Source organism: Nerophis lumbriciformis, linkage group LG36, assembly GCF_033978685.3.
Source record: "Nerophis lumbriciformis linkage group LG36, RoL_Nlum_v2.1, whole genome shotgun sequence".
Classification (NCBI taxonomy): domain Eukaryota; kingdom Metazoa; phylum Chordata; class Actinopteri; order Syngnathiformes; family Syngnathidae; genus Nerophis; species Nerophis lumbriciformis.
Window position 1 is genome coordinate 7628801 of NC_084583.2, and position 23931 is coordinate 7652731.

General features: G+C 39.4%; 2 protein-coding genes across 4 annotated transcripts in view; both read left to right on the forward strand.

The window, feature by feature from the left end:
• The window catches only part of LOC133577032 (uncharacterized), a 120012-nt gene extending 112516 nt beyond the window's left edge, over positions 1-7496 (forward strand). For 2 of the 3 annotated variants that reach the window (XM_061930522.2, XM_061930523.2), the window contains 4 exons: positions 774-837; positions 2234-2412; positions 2492-2580; positions 7060-7496. In XM_061930522.2, the coding sequence (XP_061786506.1) occupies positions 774-837; positions 2234-2412; positions 2492-2580; positions 7060-7158 (431 nt within the window). In that variant the 3' untranslated portion in view covers positions 7159-7496. The remainder of the gene's footprint in view (positions 1-773; positions 838-2233; positions 2413-2491; positions 2581-7059) is intronic. The other variant, XM_061930524.2, reaches the window with a different exon arrangement.
• Positions 7497-22742: 15246 nt separating this feature from the next.
• Positions 22743-23931, forward strand: part of mrpl11 (mitochondrial ribosomal protein L11) — a 240650-nt gene continuing 239461 nt past the window's right edge. The window contains exon 1 of the mRNA XM_061930246.1: positions 22743-22890. The gene's annotated coding sequence lies outside the window, so the exon portion shown is untranslated. The remainder of the gene's footprint in view (positions 22891-23931) is intronic.

The window sequence follows — 23931 nt, forward strand, 5'->3', positions numbered from 1 at the left end:
ATGGCACACTGACAAAGCTTAACCTATTGTTACTATAACAATCTACAAGGTTAATATAGGTTGCTTCTCTTTCTTCCCCTCCATTTTTCTGCATTCTTTTGTATCTCTAGTTATCATTACGTATATGTATTGTTGCATTTGAACAACTGTATTGTTGATAATAGAGGTAAATTATTGGTATTGTTCATTATCAATAGTGATATTTCTATTGGTATTTGTATTGCTCCATTTGTAGTGTAATAATGCTCATTGTCATTTCTGTTTTATTTATTTCACTAACTGCTTCTTTGCTATCACTTTTATCATCATATTTGTACATATCTTATTTGCTGATGTTGCTCTGTTGTTGTTGTTGTTTTTGTCTCTCTGTCTTATCAACAAGGCAAATTTTTTGCTCTTTTCATTCCACTTTTTTATGTTTCTTTACTTGTTGACGGCATTTGTAGATTGTGCCACGAACCGTTAAAAAAAAAAAAAAAAAAAAAAAAGAGCCGCAAGCCACAGTTTGGACTCCCTGCGTGACTTTTAATGTCAACAAAGGTGTGAAAATAACATTATTGTAGTTTGAATATTTGGAACAATGTTTTTTCTGCTCTGACTGAGCGTGTTTGCTCATCATGGCCACCAGAGGGCGTATTTACACGCTCGAATGTAGCTAAAATAGGCTCCAGCAACCCCAAAAGGGACAAGCGGTAGAAAAATGGATGCATAGCATTGTCGTGTGCTGTGAGATCTTGTCTCTGACTTCTAACCCAACACTGTCGTCTCCGCAGGGAACTCCATTCTCATCAACATATTTGACGCCATTTTGAAACCAGTCATGCCCATCTTGAAGAAGTGAGTGTGTCCCCGCTTCCCACCTTCCGTGACGACTGCATTGTGGTCCGACGCTGCCAGGTTCAAACACCGAACTATCTATTACACGAGACAAGAAGCAAGGAATCAAGCAGAGACAGGGTTGAATTTTGCTCATGAGGAGAGACGTATTGGGCTGCGCACTCAGTTACAGTTTCCCCGTATGCTCTAAGGCAGTGTTTTTCAACCACTGTAGTGTGGCGTGAGATACAGTCTGGTGTGCCGTGGGAGATTATCTAATTTCACCTATTTTGGTTAAAAATATTTTTTGCAAAACAATAATTATAATCCGCAAATAATGTGTTGTTGAGTGTCTGTACTCGTTATACTCTTCCATATCAGTAGGTGGCAGCTAATTGCTTTGTAGATGTCGGAAACAGCGGGAGGCAGTGTGCAGGTAAAAAGGTGTCTAATGCTTAAACCAAAAATAAACAAAGAAAAGGCATTGAAGCTTAGGGAAGGCTATGCAGAACGAAACTAAAACTGAACTGGCTGCAAAGTAAACAAAAACTAAATGCTGGACGACAGCAAAGACTTACTGTGGAGCAAAGACGGCGTCCACAGAGTACATCCGAACATGACATGACAATCAACAATGTCCCCACGAAGAAGGATAAAAACAACTGAAATATTCTTGATTGCTAAAACAAAGCAGGTGTGGGGAATATCGCTCAAAGGAAGACATGAAACTGCAACAGGAAAATACCAAATAAAGAGGAAAAAGCCACCAAAATAGGAGCGCAAGACAAGACACAGGAAAACGGCAAAAAAAAGTCCAAATAAGTCAGGGTGTGATGTGACAGTACACCTACTTTGAGACAAGAGCAATAGTGATGCATGCTTGGTTATGGTTTAAAGTCATATCCAACAATTGCGACGACGACTTTTTACCGTCAACTGAGTTTCGTTTTTTAATGATTTCTGCTAGTGGTGTGCCTCCGGATTTTTTTAATGCAAAAAATGTGCCTTGGCTCAAAAAAAGTTGAAAAACACTGCTCTAAGGTACAGCCCCACATGCTCCTCTATTTATTTGGGAGGTCCCTAGTTAACATCACTGAGGCTGCAAGCAGCCCCTAGTAGACACAACACATGATTATTCAGAATGGAAATGTGCTGACACTCGTGATTTCGCCCCGTCTCTGTTTTATCTGCGTCGAGGTACTCGATGTCCGTCCTCGGCTGTCAGCAGGCAGGGTCTGGAAACAAACTGCTGACAAGAGAAAAGTCGCAAAGCAAGACCACAAGTTGTGTCTTTGCACAGATAGAAAAGTACAACTTCAGCACAATTGATAATAACCATAGCAACGGCCTTTAAGCATAAGAGTTGTGTGATAACTTATATGTAATTATTCTAACTACCACCGTGTGTCCCCCGCAGGAAAGTCAACTCCTTCTTGAACAAGATGAACCCCACCGAGGCGGAGATGGCCGCCTACATCAGCACCATGTGCGACAGACTGTGGCCGCAGAACCCGCCGCCGGCTGCTCCGCCCCCCCGCTCGCCGGAGGAGAAGAAGGAGACGAGGGAGCGAGCGCACCACCTCATCAGCGCTCGCTGTAGGCCACTTCCTGCCACGACAACACCCGCGTCTGCTGACCAAGTCCTCTCTCTCTCTCTCTCTCTCTCTCCCCGCAGACTCCCACTACCTGGTCCTCAAGAAGAACGACATGGAGGTCGTCTTCAACCTCTTCCAGGACGCCCAGAAAAACAAAGCGCTGGTTTATGTAAGTTGTCCTGAAGACTCATTGGTATACCGGTACTAATTAATCATATTCCGTACTATACCGCCTCTAAAAAGTACCGGTCCGTCATTTTTTTTTTAACAGGCGTGATGTCATGACATTGCTGGTTATACAAGCAGAGGAGCATGTTCGGCAGCGCACACACAGAGAGTACTTACAAGCAGATACAGTGTGTAGACATAAAAGGGAGAATGGACGCATTTTGGTGTAAAGATAAAGGTGAAGTTATAACACTGAAACACCCTCAGGAAGAGGTGCTTTAAGACATGGCTAGCTAGCTAGCGGGTAACGTCCATCCACAGTGTTTTAGCTACTTCTAAATCACTAATCCTGGCCTCCATGGTGACGAATAATGTGAGTTTCTTACAAGTAGCATTAATACTGGAGGACGAGGAATAGCTAAACATGCTTCACTGCACACCGTAGGAGGATACAATAGCTCACAGGCGTCACAATGTAAACAAACGCCATGGGTGGATCTATACCTGACATCCACTGTAATGATACCAAGTACAGGAGCGTATCTGGTCGATACTATTATGACTACATCGATATTTTTTAGCATCACAAATTTTTATTTATTTATTCATATTATGTTTATAAAGTCAGTAAATATGTCTCTGGACACATGAGGACTTTGAATATGACCAATGTATGATCCTTGGTATCGGGTCGATACCTAAATGTGTGGTATCATCCAAAACTAATGTAAAGTATCAAAGAAGAGAAGAATAAGTGATTATTACATTTTAACAGAAGTGTAGATAGAACATGTTAAAACAGAAAGTAAGCAGATATTAACAGTAAATGAAGAAGTAGATTAATAATCAATTTTTACAGTTTGTCCCTCATAATGTGTACAAAATAATAGGTAGATAAATGACACAATATGTTACTGCATACGTCAGCAGACTAATTAGAAGTCTTTGTTTGTTTACTTACTACTAAAAGACAAGTTGTCTAATATTTTCACTATTTTATTTAAGGACTAAATTGCAAGATTTTTTTATTCCAATAAAGCCAATAATGCCATTTTTTGTGGTCCCCTTTATTTAGGAAAGTATCGAAATACATTTTGATACCGCTACCAAAATATTGGTATCAGGACAACCCTACACTGAATACATAAGTGTTTTATTATCGCAAGATGACGAGAAATGAATTCCACAAAGTAGGAATTTTTTTAATTAAATATAAAATATTTTAGCTGTAGCCTAAAAACCTTTTCTTGTCTTGTCCAGTCACTCAGACAAATCATATAGTTGATGTAGATGATCTATATCTACTGTACACATTGACTTTACTAAAGAGAAGTGTGAGATACTTCTCTTGTTGCCTTATTTGTATTTGACTTTATTACATGGATTTATATTATTATTTGACTTTATTACATGGATTTATATTATTATTTGACTTTATTACATGATTTATATTATTATTTGACTTTATTACATGGATTTATATTATTATTTGACTTTATTACATGGATTTATTTTATTTGACTTTATTAGATGGATTTATATTATTATTTGACTTTATTACTTGTACATGGATTTATATTATTATTTGACTTTATCACATGGATTTATATTATTATTTGACTTTATTACATGGATTTATATTATTATTTGACATTATTACATGGATTTATATTATTATTTGACTTTATTACATGGATTTATATTATTATTTGACTTTATTACATGATTTATATTATTATTTGACTTTATTACATGGATTTATATTTATTTGACTTTATTACCGGTACATGGATTTATATTATTATTTGACTTTATTACATGGATTTATTTTATTTGACTTTATTAGATGGATTTATATTATTATTTGACTTTATTACTTGTACATGGATTTATATTATTATTTGACTTTATCACATGGATTTATATTATTATTTGACTTTATTACATGGATTTATATTATTATTTGACTTTATTACATGGATTTATATTATTATTTGACTTTATTACATGGATTTATATTATTATTTGACTTTATTACATGGATTTATATTATTATTTGACTGTATTACATGGATTTATATTATTTGACTTTATTACATGATTTATATTATTATTTGACTTTATTACATGGATTTATATTTATTTGACTTTATTACCGGTACATGGATTTATATTATTATTTGACTTTATTACATGGATTTATTTTATTTGACTTTATTAGATGGATTTATATTATTATTTGACTTTATTACTTGTACATGGATTTATATTATTATTTGACTTTATCACATGGATTTATATTATTATTTGACTTTATTACATGGATTTATATTATTATTTGACTTTATTACATGGATTTATATTATTATTTGACTTTATTACATGGATTTATATTATTATTTGACTTTATTACATGGATTTATATTATTATTTGACTGTATTACATGGATTTATATTATTTGACTTTATTACATGGATTTATATTATTTGTCCTGGAGCAGGAGGGGATGGAAAGAGGGAAATTGCGGGGATTATGATGATGATGACGACAACAAACACATCAATAACAACAAAAGAACAGCATCAGCAAATATGATAGTGAAAGTGAAAGCAGAGAAGCATTTAGTGAAGTAAAGATTAATAATGACAATGAACATTATTACACTACAAGTGGATCAATACCAATAGCAATAACACTATTGATCATGAATAATAATGATAGATACTTCTATTATCAACAATACAATTGTTTACTAAATCTTAAATACAATGTTTAACATCGAGAGCCCTTTAAACACTCAAAACATTTTAGTCACCTTAACGCTCTTTAAATCCAAAATAAACCTCTTTGAGGCGGAGCCAATCAGTGACCACGATACTGAACTGTGCTCTGATTGGTTTACGCTCCTAGTGCCTCGTTTTACTGTAATACTGATATTTTCAGTTTGTTCATTTAGCCTTATTTATGTTCTAAAATGACTACTTTAAGGTAAAAAAAATACAAAAGTTATCCTGAATTAATCTATGCGGCCTGCTCTGAGCAGTTTGATGTCCTAGTGCAGTGTTTCTTCATAACAGCGCCCCCTGGTGGGCCGCCAAGCAAATGTTTCTCCGCTGTGGTCTCGATCGGAGGACACGCTCGGTCCTGAGCTTGCAGTAGGGAAGCTCCGTCACGTTCTGTGATATTTAAATGTTTGATTGATGTTTGGTGTAGCTTACCATGGAATGAAAGGGAAGAAAAATATAAACATGAACAAGGGGTAGAAAAAAAAAAAAACTTTTCCACATTTTCTATCACTTTTACTTTTCTGTCATTGCAATAATTGCCACACGGGGGCGCCACTGACTCCCATCTCGTACTTTCTGTTTTTAAACAACGGCACTTACTGTAAATTATATCTAAAACTCGACTTTTAAATGATCAGTATTGTCAATTAATGTGTTAATGTGTATAAAGTAGTAAAAAAAAAAGATTGATTTATTGGCCATTTAAGGCACATTGTTCAGGTTTTCTGTACGGTTTCAAAATAAATACTGTATTTTTGTTTGTAATCTTTTATGAGCTCTTGTTGTTGTAATACACTTTTTCACCACTTGTGGCAGTAATCGACGTCCCACTGGGTGGTGAGTTTTTCCTTGCCCTTATGTGGGCTCTGAACCGAGGATGTCATTGTGGCTTGTGCAGCCCTTTGAGACACTTGTTATTTAGGGCTATATATATAAACATTGATTGATTGATTGATTGATTGATTGATAATGACTATCTCAAACAAACCAAAGAAGTCTGGAGCTAAAATCATAGAAGTTTCTTCAGCGCAAAAATGATGACTAAAGCAGGGAAGCTGTTTTTTCATTTTGACAGTTTATTTAAACAACATTATTATTTATTATCATTCAATTAAAATGCATTTATTTTAGCACTGATTTTTAAAAATCTTTTGCAGTATATTTGATTAGTATTTATTTGTAATCAGTCTGGCCTAAGCCTGGATAATAATCCTTGTGATTGCTTTCTTATCATTTACTAACTAAATACTGTACGTCAGATATAAATATTGAGCACGTTTAAAGTCAAGAGTAAGGTGACTAATTCAGTGTTGATATTTAAGTGGGCCCCTGGCCTTTCTGTAGTGGAAAAATTGGGCCCCGGTGTCAAAAAGGTGAAGAACCCTGCCCTACTAGCCAATACTATATTTTAGTCTGTTGATTTAGTCTTTTTTTATGCTTGAAAAAGCTAAATGTAAGATAAAAAATGGTGGAATATGCTTTAAAAAAAATAAATAAATAAATCATCCCCCCAAAAAGTGATGTGTTGGAGCGCGATGTGGCAAGGGAGGAATGTAAATGAAATTTTTTTTGTTGAAAATGAATTTATGCACGAGCGAAGCCTGCAAAAAACTAAAGTGTGTGTTTATCAAAATGATATTTCAATGACCTCAAAGTGCAAATTGTAGTTTTTTGTTTTTTTCCCCCTTTTCAGATGCTTCTGTCCTTCCTCTCGCGGCAATTCTTCCCCCAGGACCATTCCCTCAATGTGAGCAGCGCCGTCCTGCAGAACGTCACCAACCTCATGGCTTGACCTGTGAATGTTCTTTTACTTCTTTTAAAGACTCTACTTGTATTTATTCAACACCTTAAATATGTCAACAGTGAAACCCGCGCCAGTCATCACGTGATCACCTCAAGTAAACGATGTCATGTGACTTTCTCTGCAGGATTCATGTTGTCACTCGAGCCAGATTTCTGTTATTTCACTTTTGTTTGAATGATGTCACTTTGAGCACGTCAGTGTCCTGATTGACAGCACTTATTGATCTCCTGATCACTAATCACTTCAAACATGGAAACTTTAAAATTGTCAACTGTGAAATATGAATATTTTCTATGTAGTTTTAATAAAAGATATTGACACTTTCACTTGGCTTTGATGTGAGTTGATGCTGGAGTGTCGGATGATTGACAACAACAACCTGCTGATGCCTGCACTCGTCCACCTGCAGGGTCGACAAGGACGACATGCACTTGACAACAAACTGGGTTGGTCTTCTTCAAAATATGTCAATCAAAGAGTTGTAATACTTTCATATTCCACGTATTGCTCATTAAACATGTTTGACATGAGGACATTTTATTTTTATTTGTTTCTAGCACCACCTATAGACTTTTATATTACCTTTTTAATTCTTAGCACCTCAGACCGTCCCACTTATACATCTGATGCAACTTTGACTGTCAATACTGTCCCACTTATACATGTGATGCAACTTTGACTGTCAATACTGTCCCACGTACACATCTGATGCAACTTTGACCGTCAATACTGTCCCACTTACACATCTTATGCAACTTTGACTGTCAAAACTGTCCCAATTACACTTTTGATGCAACTTTGAATGTCAATACTGTCCCACTTACACATCTGATGAAACGTTGACTGTCAATACCGTCCCACTTACACATATGTGAGAGATGACATCAGATGTGTAGGTGGGACAGTATTTACGGTCAAAATTGCATCATATGTGAGATGACGGATGTGCAAGTGGGACATTATTGACAGTCAAAGTTGCATCATATGTGAGATGACAGATGTGTAAGTGGGACAGTATTGACAGTCGAAGTTGCATCATATGTGAGAGATGACGGATGTGTAAGTGGGACATTATTGACAGTCAAAGTTGTATCATATGTGAGATGACAGATGTGTACGTGGGACAGTATTGACAGTCAAAGTTGCATGATATGTGAGATGACAGATGTGTAAGTGGGACAGTATTGACAGTCAAAGTTGCATCAGGTGTGATAGATGACATCAGATGCATAAAAGGGACAGTATCGACAGTCAAAGTTGCATCATATGTGAGAGATGACGGATGTGTAAGTAGGACAGTATTGACAGTCAAAGTTGCATCATATGTGAGATGACTGATGTGTAAGTGGGACAGTATTGACAGTCAAAATTGCATCAGGTGTGAGAGGACATCAGATCTGTAAGTGGGACAGTATTGACAGTCAAGGTTGATGTGAGAGATGACAGATGTGTCAGTAGGACAGTATTGACAGTTAAAATTTCATCACGTGTCGGGACAGTATTGACAGTCAAAGTTGTATCAGATGTGAGAGATGACATATGTGTAAGTAGGACAGTATTGACAGTCAAAGTTGCATCACATGTGTAAGTGGGACAGTATTGACAGTTAAAATTTCATCAGATGTGAGGGATGACAGATGTGTAAGTGGGGCAGTATTGACAGTCAATGTTGTATCAGATGTGAGAGATAACATATGTGTAAGTGGGACAGTATTGACAGTCAAAGTTGCATCAGATGTGTAAGTGGGACAGTATTGACAGTCAAAGTTGCATCATATGTGAGATATGACATCAGATGTGTAAGTTGGACAGTATTGACAGTCAAAGTTGCATCAGGTGTGAGAGATGACATCAGATGCGTAAATGGGACAGTATTGACAGTCAAAGTTGCATCTTATGTGAGAGATGACGGATGTGTAAGCGGGACAGTACTTACAGTGAAAGTTGCATCAGGTGTGAGAGATGACATCACATGTGTAAGTGGGACAGTATTGACTGTCAAAGTTGCATCAGGTGTGAGAGATGACATCAGATGTGTAAGTGGGACGGTATTGACGATTAAAGTTGCATCAGATGTGAGATAATATCAGGTGTGTAAATAGGACAGTATTGACAGTCAACGTTGCATCACGTGTAAATGGGACGGTATTGACAGTCAAAGTTGCATCAGATGTGAGCGATGACATCAGAAGTGTAAGTGTGACAGTTTTAACAGTCAGTTGCATCAGATGTGTAAGTGGGACAGTATTGACAGCTAAAGTTGCATCAGATGTGAGAGATGACATCAGATGTGTAAGTGTGACAGTATTGACAGTCAAAGTTCCCTCAGATGTGTAAGTGTGACAGTATTGACGGTCAAAGTTTCCTCAGATGTGTAAGTGGGACAGCATTGACACTCAAAGTTGCATCAGATGTGTAAGTGGGACAGTATTGACAGTCAAAGTTGCATCAGATGTGTAAGTGGGACAGTATTGACAGTCAGAGTTGCATCAGATGTGTAAGTGGGACAGTATTGACAGTCAAAGTTGCATCAGATGTGCAAGTGGGACAGTATTGACAGTCAGAGTTGCATCAGATGTGTAAGTGGGACAGTACTGACAGTCAAAGTTGCACCAGATGTGTAAGTGGGACAGTATTGACAGTCAAAGTTGCATCAGATGTGTAAGTGGGACAGTATTGACAGTCAAAGTTGCATCAGATGTGTAAGTGGGACAGTATTGACAGTCAAAGTTGCATCAGATGTGTAAGTGGGACAGTATTGACAGTCAAAGTTGCATCAAATGTGTAAGTGGGACAGTACTGACAGTCAAAGTTGCACCAGATGTGTAAGTGGGACAGTACTGACAGTCAAAGTTGCATCAGATGTGTAAGTGGGACAGTACTGACAGTCAAAGTTGCATCAGATGTGTAAGTGGGACAGTATTGACAGTCAAAGTTGCATCAGATGTGTAAGTGGGACAGTATTGACGGTCAAAGTTGCATCAGATGTTTAAGTGGGACAGTATTGACAGTCAAAGTTGCATCAGATGTGTAAGTGGGACAGTATTGACAGTCAAAGTTGCATCAGATGTGTAAGTGGGTCAGTATTGACGGTCAAAGTTTCATCAGATGTGTAGGTGGGACAGTATTGACAGTCAAAGTTGCATCAGAAGTGTAAGTGGGACAGTATTGACATTCAAAGTTGCATCAGATGTGTAAGTGGGACAGTATTGACAGTCAAAGTTGCATCAGATGTGTAAGTGGGATAATACTGACAGTCAAAGTTGCATCAGATGTGTAAGTGGGACAGTACTGACAGTCAAAGTTGCATCAGATGTGTAAGTGGGACAGTATTGACGGTCAAAGTTGCATCAGATGTGTAAGTGGGACAGTATTGACGGTCAAAGTTGCATCAGATGTGTAAGTGGGACAGTATTGACAGTCAAAGTTGCATCAGATGTGTAAGTGGGACGTATTGACAGTCAAAGTTGCATCAGATGTGTAAGTGGGACAGTATTGACAGTCAAAGTTGCATCAGATGTGTAAGTGGGACACTAGTGACGGTCAAAGTTGCATCAGATGTGTAAGTGGGACAGTATTGACAGTCAAAGTTGCATCAGATGTGCAAGTGGGACAGTATTGACAGTCAGAGTTGCATCAGATGTGTAAGTGGGACAGTACTGACAGTCAAAGTTGCACCAGATGTGTAAGTGGGACAGTATTGACAGTCAAAGTTGCATCAGATGTGTAAGTGGGACAGTATTGACAGTCAAAGTTGCATCAGATGTGTAAGTGGGACAGTATTGACAGTCAAAGTTGCATCAGATGTGTAAGTGGGACAGTATTGACAGTCAAAGTTGCATCAAATGTGTAAGTGGGACAGTACTGACAGTCAAAGTTGCACCAGATGTGTAAGTGGGACAGTACTGACAGTCAAAGTTGCATCAGATGTGTAAGTGGGACAGTACTGACAGTCAAAGTTGCATCAGATGTGTAAGTGGGACAGTATTGACAGTCAAAGTTGCATCAGATGTGTAAGTGGGACAGTATTGACGGTCAAAGTTGCATCAGATGTTTAAGTGGGACAGTATTGACAGTCAAAGTTGCATCAGATGTGTAAGTGGGACAGTATTGACAGTCAAAGTTGCATCAGATGTGTAAGTGGGTCAGTATTGACGGTCAAAGTTTCATCAGATGTGTAGGTGGGACAGTATTGACAGTCAAAGTTGCATCAGAAGTGTAAGTGGGACAGTATTGACATTCAAAGTTGCATCAGATGTGTAAGTGGGACAGTATTGACAGTCAAAGTTGCATCAGATGTGTAAGTGGGATAATACTGACAGTCAAAGTTGCATCAGATGTGTAAGTGGGACAGTATTGACAGTCAAAGTTGCATCAGATGTGTAAGTGGGACAGTACTGACAGTCAAAGTTGCATCAGATGTGTACGTGGGACACTATTGACAGTCAAAGTTGCATCAGATGTGTAAGTGGGACACTATTGACAGTCAAAGTTGCATCAGATGTGTAAGTGGGACAGTATTGACAGTCAAAATTGCATCAGATGTGTAAGTGGGACACTAGTGACGGTCAAAGTTGCATCAGATGTGTAAGTGGGACAGTATTGACAGTCAAAGTTGCATCAGATGTGTAAGTGGGACAGTACTGACAGTCAAAGTTGCATCAGATGTGTAAGTGGGACAGTACTGACAGTCAAAGTTGCATCAGATGTGTAAGTGGGACAGTATTGACAGTCAAAGTTGCATCAGATGTGTAAGTGGGACAGTACTGACAGTCAAAGTTGCATCAGATGTGTAAGTGGGACAGTACTGACAGTCAAAGTTGCATCAGATGTGTAAGTGGGACAGTACTGACAGTCAAAGTTGCATCAGATGTGTAAGTGGGACAGTATTGACGGTCAAAGTTGCATCAGATGTGTAAGTGGGACAGTATTGACGGTCAAAGTTGCATCAGATGTTTAAGTGGGACAGTATTGACAGTCAAAGTTGCATCAGATGTGTAAGTGGGACAGTATTGACCATCAAAGTTGCATCCGATGTGTAAGTGGGTCAGTATTGACGGTCAAAGTTTCATCAGATGTGTAGGTGGGACAGTATTGACGGTCAAAGTTGCATCAGAAGTGTAAGTGGGACAGTATTGACATTCAAAGTTGCATCAGATGTGTAAGTGGGACAGTATTGACAGTCAAAGTTGCATCAGATGTGTAAGTGGGATAATACTGACAGTCAAAGTTGCATCAGATGTGTAAGTGGGACAGTACTGACAGTCAAAGTTGCATCAGATGTGTAAGTGGGACAGTATTGACGGTCAAAGTTGCATCAGATGTGTAAGTGGGACAGTATTGACGGTCAAAGTTGCATCAGATGTGTAAGTGGGACAGTATTGACAGTCAAAGTTGCATCAGATGTGTAAGTGGGACGTATTGACAGTCAAAGTTGCATCAGATGTGTAAGTGGGACAGTATTGACAGTCAAAATTGCATCAGATGTGTAAGTGGGACACTAGTGACGGTCAAAGTTGCATCAGATGTGTAAGTGGGACAGTATTGACAGTCAAAGTTGCATCAGATGTGTAAGTGGGACAGTACTGACAGTCAAAGTTGCATCAGATGTGTAAGTGGGACACTATTGACAGTCAAAGTTGCATCAGATGTGTAAGTGGGACAGTATTGACAGTCAAAGTTGCATCAGATGTGTAAGTGGGACAGTATTGACAGTCAAAATTGCATCAGATGTGTAAGTGGGACACTAGTGACGGTCAAAGTTGCATCAGATGTGTAAGTGGGACAGTACTGACAGTCAAAGTTGCATCAGATGTGTAAGTGGGACAGTATTGACAGTCAAAATTGCATCAGATGTGTAAGTGGGACACTAGTGACGGTCAAAGTTGCATCAGATGTGTAAGTGGGACAGTATTGACAGTCAAAGTTGCATCAGATGTGTAAGTGGGACAGTACTGACAGTCAAAGTTGCATCAGATGTGTAAGTGGGACACTATTGACAGTCAAAGTTGCATCAGATGTGTAAGTGGGACACTATTGACAGTCAAAGTTGCATCAGATGTGTAAGTGGGACAGTATTGACAGTCAAAGTTGCATCAGATGTGTAAGTGGGACACTATTGACAGTCAAAGTTGCATCAGATGTGTAAGTGGGACAGTATTGACAGTCAAAGTTGCATCAGATGTGTAAGTGGGACGTATTGACAGTCAAAGTTGCATCAGATGTGTAAGTGGGACGTATTGACAGTCAAAGTTGCATCAGATGTGTAAGTGGGACAGTATTGACAGTCAAAATTGCATCAGATGTGTAAGTGGGACACTAGTGACGGTCAAAGTTGCATCAGATGTGTAAGTGGGACAGTATTGACAGTCAAAATTGCATCAGATGTGTAAGTGGGACACTAGTGACGGTCAAAGTTGCATCAGATGTGTAAGTGGGACAGTATTGACAGTCAAAGTTGCATCAGATGTGTAAGTGGGACAGTACTGACAGTCAAAGTTGCATCAGATGTGTAAGTGGGACACTATTGACAGTCAAAGTTGCATCAGATGTGTAAGTGGGACACTATTGACAGTCAAAGTTGCATCAGATGTGTAAGTGGGACAGTACTGACAGTCAAAGTTGCATGTAAGTGGGACAGTCAGAGTTGCTAAAATTAAAGGTTCAGAAGGTTCCATAGAAACTGGCCTCATGTCACAATCATGGTTAATGAGGAATACATGGAATATAAATATATAATATAATATAATGTATATAAATATATATTCAAACTTTTCATGTTAAAGATTCTGAAGAAAAACAACAAATGTGGGGTCATGTTGTCACACTTCTTGTACGATGATAGTTTGCAGGTCATTTGAGACGTTTCCTGCATAAACATAAGTCATCTAGGCCACTACTCAGTGGCCTAGTGGTTAGAGTGAGATCGGTAGGTTGTGAGTTCAAACCCCGGCCGAGTCATACCAAAGACTATAAAAATGGGACCCATTACCTCCCTGCTTGGCACTCAGCATCAAGGGTTGGAATTGGGGGTTAAATCACCAAAAATGATTCCCGGGCGCGGCACTGCTGCTGCCCACTGCTCCCCTCACCTCCCAGGGGGTGATCAAGGGGATGGGTCAAATGCAGAGGACAAATTTCACCACACCTAGTGTGTGTGTGACAATCATTGGTACTTTAACTTTAACTTTAAAATAAGAGGATCCAAAAAAAGATCACAAATTAATTCCCGTAAAACTGTGGATCTTTTTATCTGTAGACTAGATTTGATAATACAAGAGGAAACACTTTGAACCACAAATGACTTATACTGGGAAGAATTGTGGAGCCCTTTTTGACATCTCCCGAGGGACATTTTTGAGCATTTTTTATACCCACAGGAAGGCAAAAGATGGTAAGAAAAAGTCCATAAAGCAAAACAAAACAAGCATTCATAATAAATGAACCAAGCATGAGCTCTTCTCAGTTTGTCCCACATTCCTCTCAGGACACAACCTGCAGCAAAAACTGTTTGAAGACGTAGTCTGGAGTCTGGGAACTGCCAGAACTCCCCAAACCGGTGCAGATTTTTTAATAATGGAACTATACCAGAATTAATTGCAGGATTATTCAGGCCCGGGTCACTGCAACAGGATTATTAAAAAGCCCGCCATTATTCATGTTTTATTAGTTTTTTTTTTGGCCTCCAAGCAGCAGCAGAATAGCACAATGCTGCTCCTTGCATAATCATGTTTGCATCTTGAGGCCTTGATTTGTTGACATGCGCAGCTGATTAACATATTCACATGCAGGTGGTGACAATGTATGCCTGGAAACCAGTGTGGGTTTAGTTTGGTCCTTTCAATCATTATCCACATGAGGAAATCTACTTCTGGCATAAATTAGATCCTGCAGGCAATAAAGAAGGATAGAAGGCACGCTCAAGTAAAATATTATGATAAATCTCTGGAGAAAGGTCACCATATGGGGGATTTCTTAATGAAAATACGCCTACTCCCTCATAAGAGTGACCGTAAGGATTTTTAAAAACCGGCCTAGTGGTTAGAGCAGGGGTCACCAACCTTTTTGAAACCAAGAGATACTTCTTGGGTACTGATTCATGCAAAGGGCTACACACACTTAAATAAAATGCCAGAAATAGCCAATTTGCTCAATTTACCTTTAACTATGTTATTATTAATAATGAATTATATTTATCTTTGTGGAAACACCGATCATCTTAATGATTTCTCACAATAAATATACATCATGGGGGTCAAACTCTGGCCCGCGGGCCAAATGTGGCCCGCCGTGTAATTTAATTTGGCCCTTGAGGCAATATCAAATTAACATTAAAGCTGGCCCGCCGGTATTATACAGTGGCACCGCATTCACCGCTAATACTCATACTTGCCAACCCTCCCGATTTTCAGTTACCCTCCCGAAAATCTCCCGGGACAACCATTCTCCCGAATTTCTCCCGATTTCCACCCGTACAACAATATTGGGGGCTTGCCTTAAAGCCATACGAGTCACACTGAGGGTGGCCGCATAAACAACTTTAACAATGTTACAAATATTCGCCACACTGTGAAACCACGCCAAACAAGAATGACAAACACATTTCGGGAGAACATCCGCACCGTAACCCAACATAAACACAACAGAACAAATACCCAGAATCCCTGGCAGCACTGACTCTTCAGTGTAGCAAACTGAGCAATAATTAACGTTTTATTCATGCACTTTCTCTTGCTACTTCAAGGCTTGAATGTTTGATTCATTCATTATTGTTATTTTATTTTCAAATGTATTATTAGCCTGTGGAAAAAGTTTATTTTATTCACCTCAGAAGGCTGCAAATAAGAGGCATTCAATTTTTATTTAAATTTTATTTGATATGCAATTGTTATTTTTTAATTATTATTATTTGAAACTCGATTTTGCACCCCCCGCCACCCCAAAAGAGACAAGCGGTAGAAAATAGATGGATGGATGGATTTTGCATGTCACTATAAAGTTACCGTATTTTAGGACTATAAGTCGCAGTTTTTTTCATAGTTTGGCCGGGGGGGGGTGCGACTTAATTGAACAGTTTAAAAGAGGAGAAAACAGGAAAAAAATGAAAATTAAATTTTGAAACATAGTTTATCTTCAATTTTGACTCTTTAAAATTCAAAATTCAACCGAAAAAAAGAAGAGAAAAACTAGCTAATTCGAATCTTTTTGAAAAAATTAAAAAAAGAATTTATGGAACATCACTAGTAATTTTTCCTGATTAAGATTAATTTTAGAATGTTGATGACATGTTTTAAATAGGTTAAAATCCAATCTGCACTTTGTTAGAATATATAACAAATTGGAGCAAGCTATATTTCTAATAAAGACAAATCATTATTTTTTCTAGATTTTCCAAAACAAAAATTTTAAAAGACTTTGAAATAAGATTTAAATTTGATTCTACAGATTTTCTAGATTTGCCAGAATATTTTTTTTTAATTTTAATCATGATAAGTTTGAAGAAATATTTCACAAATATTCTTCGTCGAAACAACAAAAGCTAGAATGAAGAATTAAATTAAAATGTATTTATTATTCTTTACAACAACAACAACAAAAATTTACTTGAACATTGATTTAAATTGTCAGGAAAGAAGAGGAAGGAATTTAAAAGGTAAAAAGGTATATGTGTTTAAAAATCCTAAAATAATTTTTAAGCTTATATTTGTTCTCTAAAATTGTCTTTCTGAAAGTTATAAGGAGCAAAGTAAAAAAATAAATGAATTTATTTAAACAAGTCTTTAAAATATTTTCTTGGATTTTCTAATTCTATTTGAGTTTTGTCTCTCTTAGAATTAAGAATGTCGAGCAAAGCGAGACCAGCTTGTTAGTAAATAAATACAATTTAAAAAATAGAGGCAGCTCACTGGTAAGTGCTGCTATTTGAGCTATTTTTAGAACAGGCCAGCGGGCGACTCATCTGGTCCTTACGGGCGACCTGGTGCCCGCGGGCACCGCGTTGGTGACCCCTGGGTTAGAGTGTCCGCCCTGAGATCGGTAGGTCGTGAGTTCAAACCCCGGCCGAGTCATAACAAAGACTATAAAAATGGGACCCATTACCTCCCTGCTTGGCACTCAGCATCAAGGGTTGGAATTCGGGGTTAAATCACCAAAAAATTCCCAGGCGCGGCCACCGCAGCTGCTCACTGCTCCCCTCACCTCCCAGGGGGTGAGGATGATGGGTCTCACCACACCTAGTGTGTGTGTGACAATCATTGCTACTTTAACTTTACTTTAAGTGAAATGCTGACAGAATGTAGTATGAATGTAAGAATAGTTTGAATGTTGGAATAGTTTGAATTTCCAGGAAAACTGGAATTTGGTTTGGAACTTGGGAAAGTGTTAGTTTGAATGTCCAGGATGAGTGGCATGTGTTGATGTTGGAATGGTTTGAATAGGTTGAAAAATGTGGGAATTGTGCAACTTGGAAAAATGTCCCATTCATTTCAATGGGAACTTCCTGAAAATTTGGGAATTTTGGGAAAAACGGGATTTTTTGGAAAATGATTAGGAGCATGAATGTCCTGAATGAGCTGAATTGGTTGGTGTTGGAATTGTTTAAATCGGTCAAGAAATGTTGAAGTAGTTAACAATTTTTAATTGAGAAATGGTATTATGGAATTCCTGGAATTTTGGGAAAAGTAGGAATTTTTGTAGTTCTTAAACTAACTTATTTTTTTGTCCTGAGTAAGAAAAATGTTTTGACGGTGGAACAGTTGAAATGGGATGAAAAAAGGAAAAGGAGTAGTTAAACAAAAAATGTTGGAAATAGGGTTAGAAAAAAAACAGGTATTCCAGGAAATGTGTTGAACGTGGAAAAATGGTAGTTTGAATGTCCAGGATGAGTGGAATGTGTCGATGTTGGAATGGTTTGAATAGGTTGAAAAATGTGGGAATTGTGCAACTTGGAAAAATGTCCTATTCATTGCAATGGGAACTTCCTGGAAATTTGGCAATTTTGGTAAAAGCGGGATTTTTTTAACATGATTAATAGCATGAATGTCCTGAATGAGCTGAATTGGTTGGTGTTGGAATTGTTTAAATCGGTCAAGAAATGTTGAAGTAGTTAACCAATTAAATTTGAGAAATGGTATTATGGAATTCCTGGAATTTCGGGTAAACTGGGAATTTTTGTAGTTCCTAAACTAACTTGATTTTTTGTCCCGAGTAAGAAAAATGTTTTGACGGTGGAACAGTTGAAATGGGATGAAAAAAGGAAAAGGAGTAGTCAAATGAAATAGGGTGAGAGAGAAAAAACAGGACTTCCTGGAAATTTGTTGAACGTATAAAAATGGTAGTTTGAATGTTCAGGATGAGTGGAATGTGTTGATGTTGGAATTGTTTGAATAGGTTGAAAAATGTGGGAATTGTGCAACTTGGAAAAATGTCCTATTCATTTCAACGGGAACTTCCTGGAAATTTAGAAATTTGGAGAAAAGCAGGATTAAAAAAAAAGATTAATAGCATGAATGTCCTGAATGAGCAAAATTGGTTGGTGTTGGAATTGTTTAAATCGGTCAAGAAATGTTGAAGTAGTTAACAATTTTTCAATTGAAAAATTGTATTATGGAATTCCTGGAATTTCGGGAAAACTGGGAATTTTTCTAGTTTCTAAAACAACTTGGTGTTTTGTCCTGACTAAGAAAAATGTTTTGACGGTGGAACAGTTGAAATGGGATGAAAAAAGGAAAAGGAGTAGTCAAATGAAATAGGGTGAGAGAAAAAAACAGGACTTCCTGGAAATTTGTTGAATGTATAAAAATGGTAGTTTGAATGTCTAGGCTGAGTTGAATGTGTTGAAGGTGGAATGGTTTGAATAGGTTGAAAAAGGTGGAAATGGTGGAAGTTTGAAAAATGGACAATTCATTTATATATATATATATATATATATATACACAAACCCCGTTTCCATATGAGTTGGGAAATTGTGTTAGAATTAAATATAAACAGAATACAATGATTTGCAAATCCTTTTCAACCCATATTCAATTGAATGCACTACAAAGACAACATATTTGATGTTCAAACTCAAAAACTTTATTTTTTTTTGCAAATAATAATTAACTTAGAATTTCATGGCTGAAACACGTGCCAAAGTAGTTGGGAAAGGGCATGTTCACCACTGTGTTACATGGCCTTTCCTTTTAACAACACTCAGTGAACGTTTGGGAACTGAGGAGACACATTTTTGAAGCTTCTCAGGTGGAATTCTTTCCCATTCTTGCTTGATGCACAGTTTAAGTTGTTCAACAGTCCGGGGGTCTCCGTTGTGGTATTTTAGGCTTCATAATGCGCCACACATTTTCAATGGGAGACAGGTCTGGACTACAGGCAGGCCAGTCTAGTACCCGCACTCTTTTACTATGAAGCCACGTTGATGTAACACGTGGCTTGGCATCGTCTTGCTGAAATAAGCAGGGGCGTCCATGGTAACGTTGCTTGGATGGCAACATATGTTGCTCCAAAACCTGTATGTACCTTTCAGCATTAATGGTGCCTTCACAGATGTGTAAGTTACCCATGTCTTGGGCACTAATACACCCCCATACCATCACACATGCTGGCTTTTACACTTTGCGCCTATAACAATCCGGATGGTTCTTTTCCTCTTTGGTCCGGAGGACACGACGTCCACAGTTTCCAAAAACAATTTGAAATGTGAACTCATCAGACCATTTTTCCACTTTGTATCAGTCCATCTTAGATGAGCTCAGGCCCGGTGACGCCGACGGCGTTTCTGGGTGTTGTTGATAAACGGTTTTCGCCTTGCATAGGAGAGTTTTAACTTGCACTTACAGATGTAGCGACCAACTGTAGTTACTGACGGTGCGTTTCTGAAGTGTTCCTGAGCCCATGTGGTGATATCCTTTACACACTGATGTCGCTTGTTGATGCAGTACAGCCGGAGGGATGGAAGGTCACGGGCTTAGCTGCTTACGTGCAGTGATTTCTCCAGATTCTCTGAACCCTTTGATGATATTACGGACCGAAGATGGTGAAATCCCTAAATTCCTTGCAATAGCTGATTTAGAAAGGTTTTTCTTAAACTGTTCAACAATTTGCTCACGCATTTGTTGAAAAAGTGGTGACCCTCGCACCATCCTTGTTTGTGAATGACTGAGCATTTCATGGAATCTACTTTTATACCCAATCATGGCACCCACCTGTTCCCAATTTGCCTGTTCACCTGTGGGATGTTCCAAATAAGTGTTTGATGAGCATTCCTCAACTTTATCAGTTTTTATTGCCACCTTTCCCAACTTCTTTGTCACGTGTTGCTGGCATCAAATTCTAAAGTTAATGATTATTTGCAAAAAAAAAAAAAAAGGTTTATCAGTTTGAACATCAAATATGTTGTTTTAGTAGCATATTCAACTGAATATGGGTTGAAAATGATTTGCTCTTTTGGCTCATAGGACTCCTGAGGCAGCAGACAGGTACCGACAGGCCAAGCGGTGTGCGGCTTCAGCGGTCGCGGAGGCAAAAACTCAGACATGGGAGGAGTTCGGGGAAGCCATGGAAAACGACTTCCGGACGGCTTCGAAGCGATTCTGGACCACCATCCGCCGCCTCAGGAAGGGGAAGCAGTGCAATGTCAACACCGTGTATGGTGGGGATGGTGTTCTGCTGACCTCGACTGCGGATGTTGTGGATCGGTGGAGGGAATACTTCGAAGACCTCCTCAATCCTACCAGCACGTCTTCCTATGAGGAAGCAGTGCCTGGGCAGTCTGTGGTGGGCTCTTCTATTTCTGGGGCTGAGGTTGCTGAGGTAGTTAAAAAGCTCCTCGGTGGCAAGGCCCCGGGGGTGGATGAGATCTGCCCGGAGTTCCTTAAGGCTCTGGATGTTGTGGGGCTGTCTTGGTTGACAAGACTCTGCAACATCGCGTGGACATCGGGGGCGGTACATCTGGATTGGCAGACCGGGGTGGTGGTTCCTCTCTTCAAGAAGGGGAACCGGAGGGTGTGTTCCAACTATCGTGGGATCACACTCCTCAGCCTTCCCGGTCAGATCTATTCAGGTGTACTGGAGAGGAGGCTACGCCGGATAGTTGAACCTCGGATTCAGGAGGAACAGTGTGGTTTTCGTCCTGGTCGTGGAACTGTGGACCAGCTCTATACTCTCGGCAGGGTCCTTGAGGGTGCATGGGAGTTTGCCCAACCAGTCTACATGTGCTTTGTGGACTTGGAGAAGGCATTCGACCGTGTACCCCGGGAAGTCCTGTGGGGAGTGCTCAGAGAGTATGGGGTAACGGACTGTCTTATTGTGGCAGTTCGCTCCCTGTATAATCAGTGTCAGAGCTTGGTCCGCATTGCCGGCAGTAAGTCGGACACGTTTCCAGTGAGGGTTGGACTTCGCCAAGGCTGCCCTTTGTCACCGATTCTGTTCATAACTTTTATGGACAGAATTTCTAGGCGCAGTCAGGGCGTTGAGGGGATCTGGTTTGGTGGCTGCAGGATTAGGTCTCTGCTTTTTGCAGATGATGTGGTCCTGATGGCTTCATCTGGCCAGGATCTTCAGCTCTCACTGGATCGGTTCACAGCCGAGTGTGAAGCAACTGGGATGAGAATCAGCACCTCCATGTCCGAGTCCATGGTTCTCGCCCGGAAAAGGGTGGAGTGCCATCTCCGGGTTGGGGAGGAGATCTTGCCCCAAGCGGAGGAGTTCAAGTACCTCGGAGTCTTGTTCACGAGTGAGGGAAGAGTGGATCGTGAGATCGACAGGTGGAACGGTGCGGCGTCTTCGGTAATGCGGACGCTCTATCGATCTGTTGTGGTGAAGAAGGAGCTGAGCCGGAAGGCAAAGCTCTCGATTTACCGGTCGATCTACGTTCCCATCCTCACCTATGGTCATGAGCTTAGGGTTATGACCGAAAGGACAAGATCACGGGTACAAGCGGCCGAAATGAGTTTCCTCCGCCGGGTGGCGGGGCTCTCCCTTAGAGATAGGGTGAGAAGCTCTGTCAGCCGGGGGGAGCTCAAAGTAAAGCCGCTGCTCCTCCACATGGAGAGGAGCCAGATGAGGTGGTTCGGGCATCTGGTCAGGATGCCACCCGAACGCCTCCCTAGGGAGGTGTTTAGGGCACGTCCGACCGGTAGGAGGCCACGGGGAAGACCCAGGACACGTTGGGAAGACTATATATCCCGGCTGGCCTGGGAACGCCTCGGGATCCCCCGGGAGGAGCTGGACGAAGTGGCTGGGGAGAGGGAAGTCTGGGCTTCCCTACTTAGGCTGCTGCCCCCGCGACCCGACGTCGGATAAGCGGAAGAAGATACATGGATGGATGGATGGATGTATTCCGTTTATATTTACATCTAACACAATTTCCCAACTCATATGGAAATGGGGTTTGTTTATATATATATATATATATATATATATATATATATATATATATATATATATATATATATATATATATATATATATATATACACACACCCCCCCACTTGCACCAATTAATCTACAAAAACCATATGTAAATATGTTGAGTGACAAGTGGATGGCTGGAGGAGAGACCATGTTGAGTTCCTGCAGTTAGTCCTCCAGGCCGCCGTGTGGCGCTGTGCGGAAGTAGCGCAGGAAGTAGAGCAGGAAGTAAAGCAGCGTGGTCGACACCAACATGTCTGCGCCGTGAAGGAGAGCAACATATAGCACAAGGAGCACCAGGACGACGAGCAGGTAAGATGTTCTGCTTTATGTCACGCTTTTTGTGTTTGTTGAACGCTTATTTATTTATTCAGTCTGACACAGACGTCAGCTTGTGAGTGTAGCTGCTGGCTTTACTTTGAATGACTAATAATTGTCTCTGCCATTGAGCTTGGTTTTATTGTCACAAGCCATCATGGACATTGTGTGCAAACACAACTAGTTTTAAATCTTTTATTTACTCTTTTATGTTTTAAATTGCTCTAATCTGAAGGACGTGGATATATTCTGCACGAAGTTATCTCGTGTAATTACTAGTCTTTTAAAAGTTACCATAGGGCAAAGGCATTGTATCAACTACAGAAAAGAGCTATAAGTATTATTCATAAAGGAGATTATCTACAAACCCCGTTTCCATATGAGTTGGGAAATTGTGTTAGATGTAAATATAAACGGAATACAATGATTTGCAAATCCCTTTCAACCCATATTCAATTGAATGCACTACAAAGACAACATATTTGATGTTCAAACTCATAAACTTTATTTTTTTTTTGCAAATAATAATTAACTTAGAATTTCATGGCTGCAACACGTGCCAAAGTAGTTGGGAAAGGGCATGTTCACCACTGTGTTACATCACCTTTTCTTTTAACAACACTCAATAAACGATTGGGAACTGAGGAAACTAATTGTTGAATCTTTGAAAGTGGAATTCTTTCCCATTCTTGTTTTATGTAGAGCTTCAGTCGTTCAACAGTCCGGGGTCTCCGCTGTCGTATTTTACGCTTCATAATGCGCCACACATTTTTGATGGGAGACAGGTCTGGACTGCATGCGGGCCAGGAAAGTACCCGCACTCTTTTTTTACGAAGCCATGCTGTTGTAACACGTGCTGAATGTGGCTTGGCATTGTCTTGCTGAAATAAGCAATCAATCAATCAATCAACTTTATTTATAAAGCACATTTAAAATTTACCACAGGGGTAGCCAAAGTGCTGTACAATGGGCAGGTTAAAAGATAATACGAGTACCGAGCAAACACAACACAACACGATAAAAAATAAATAAATA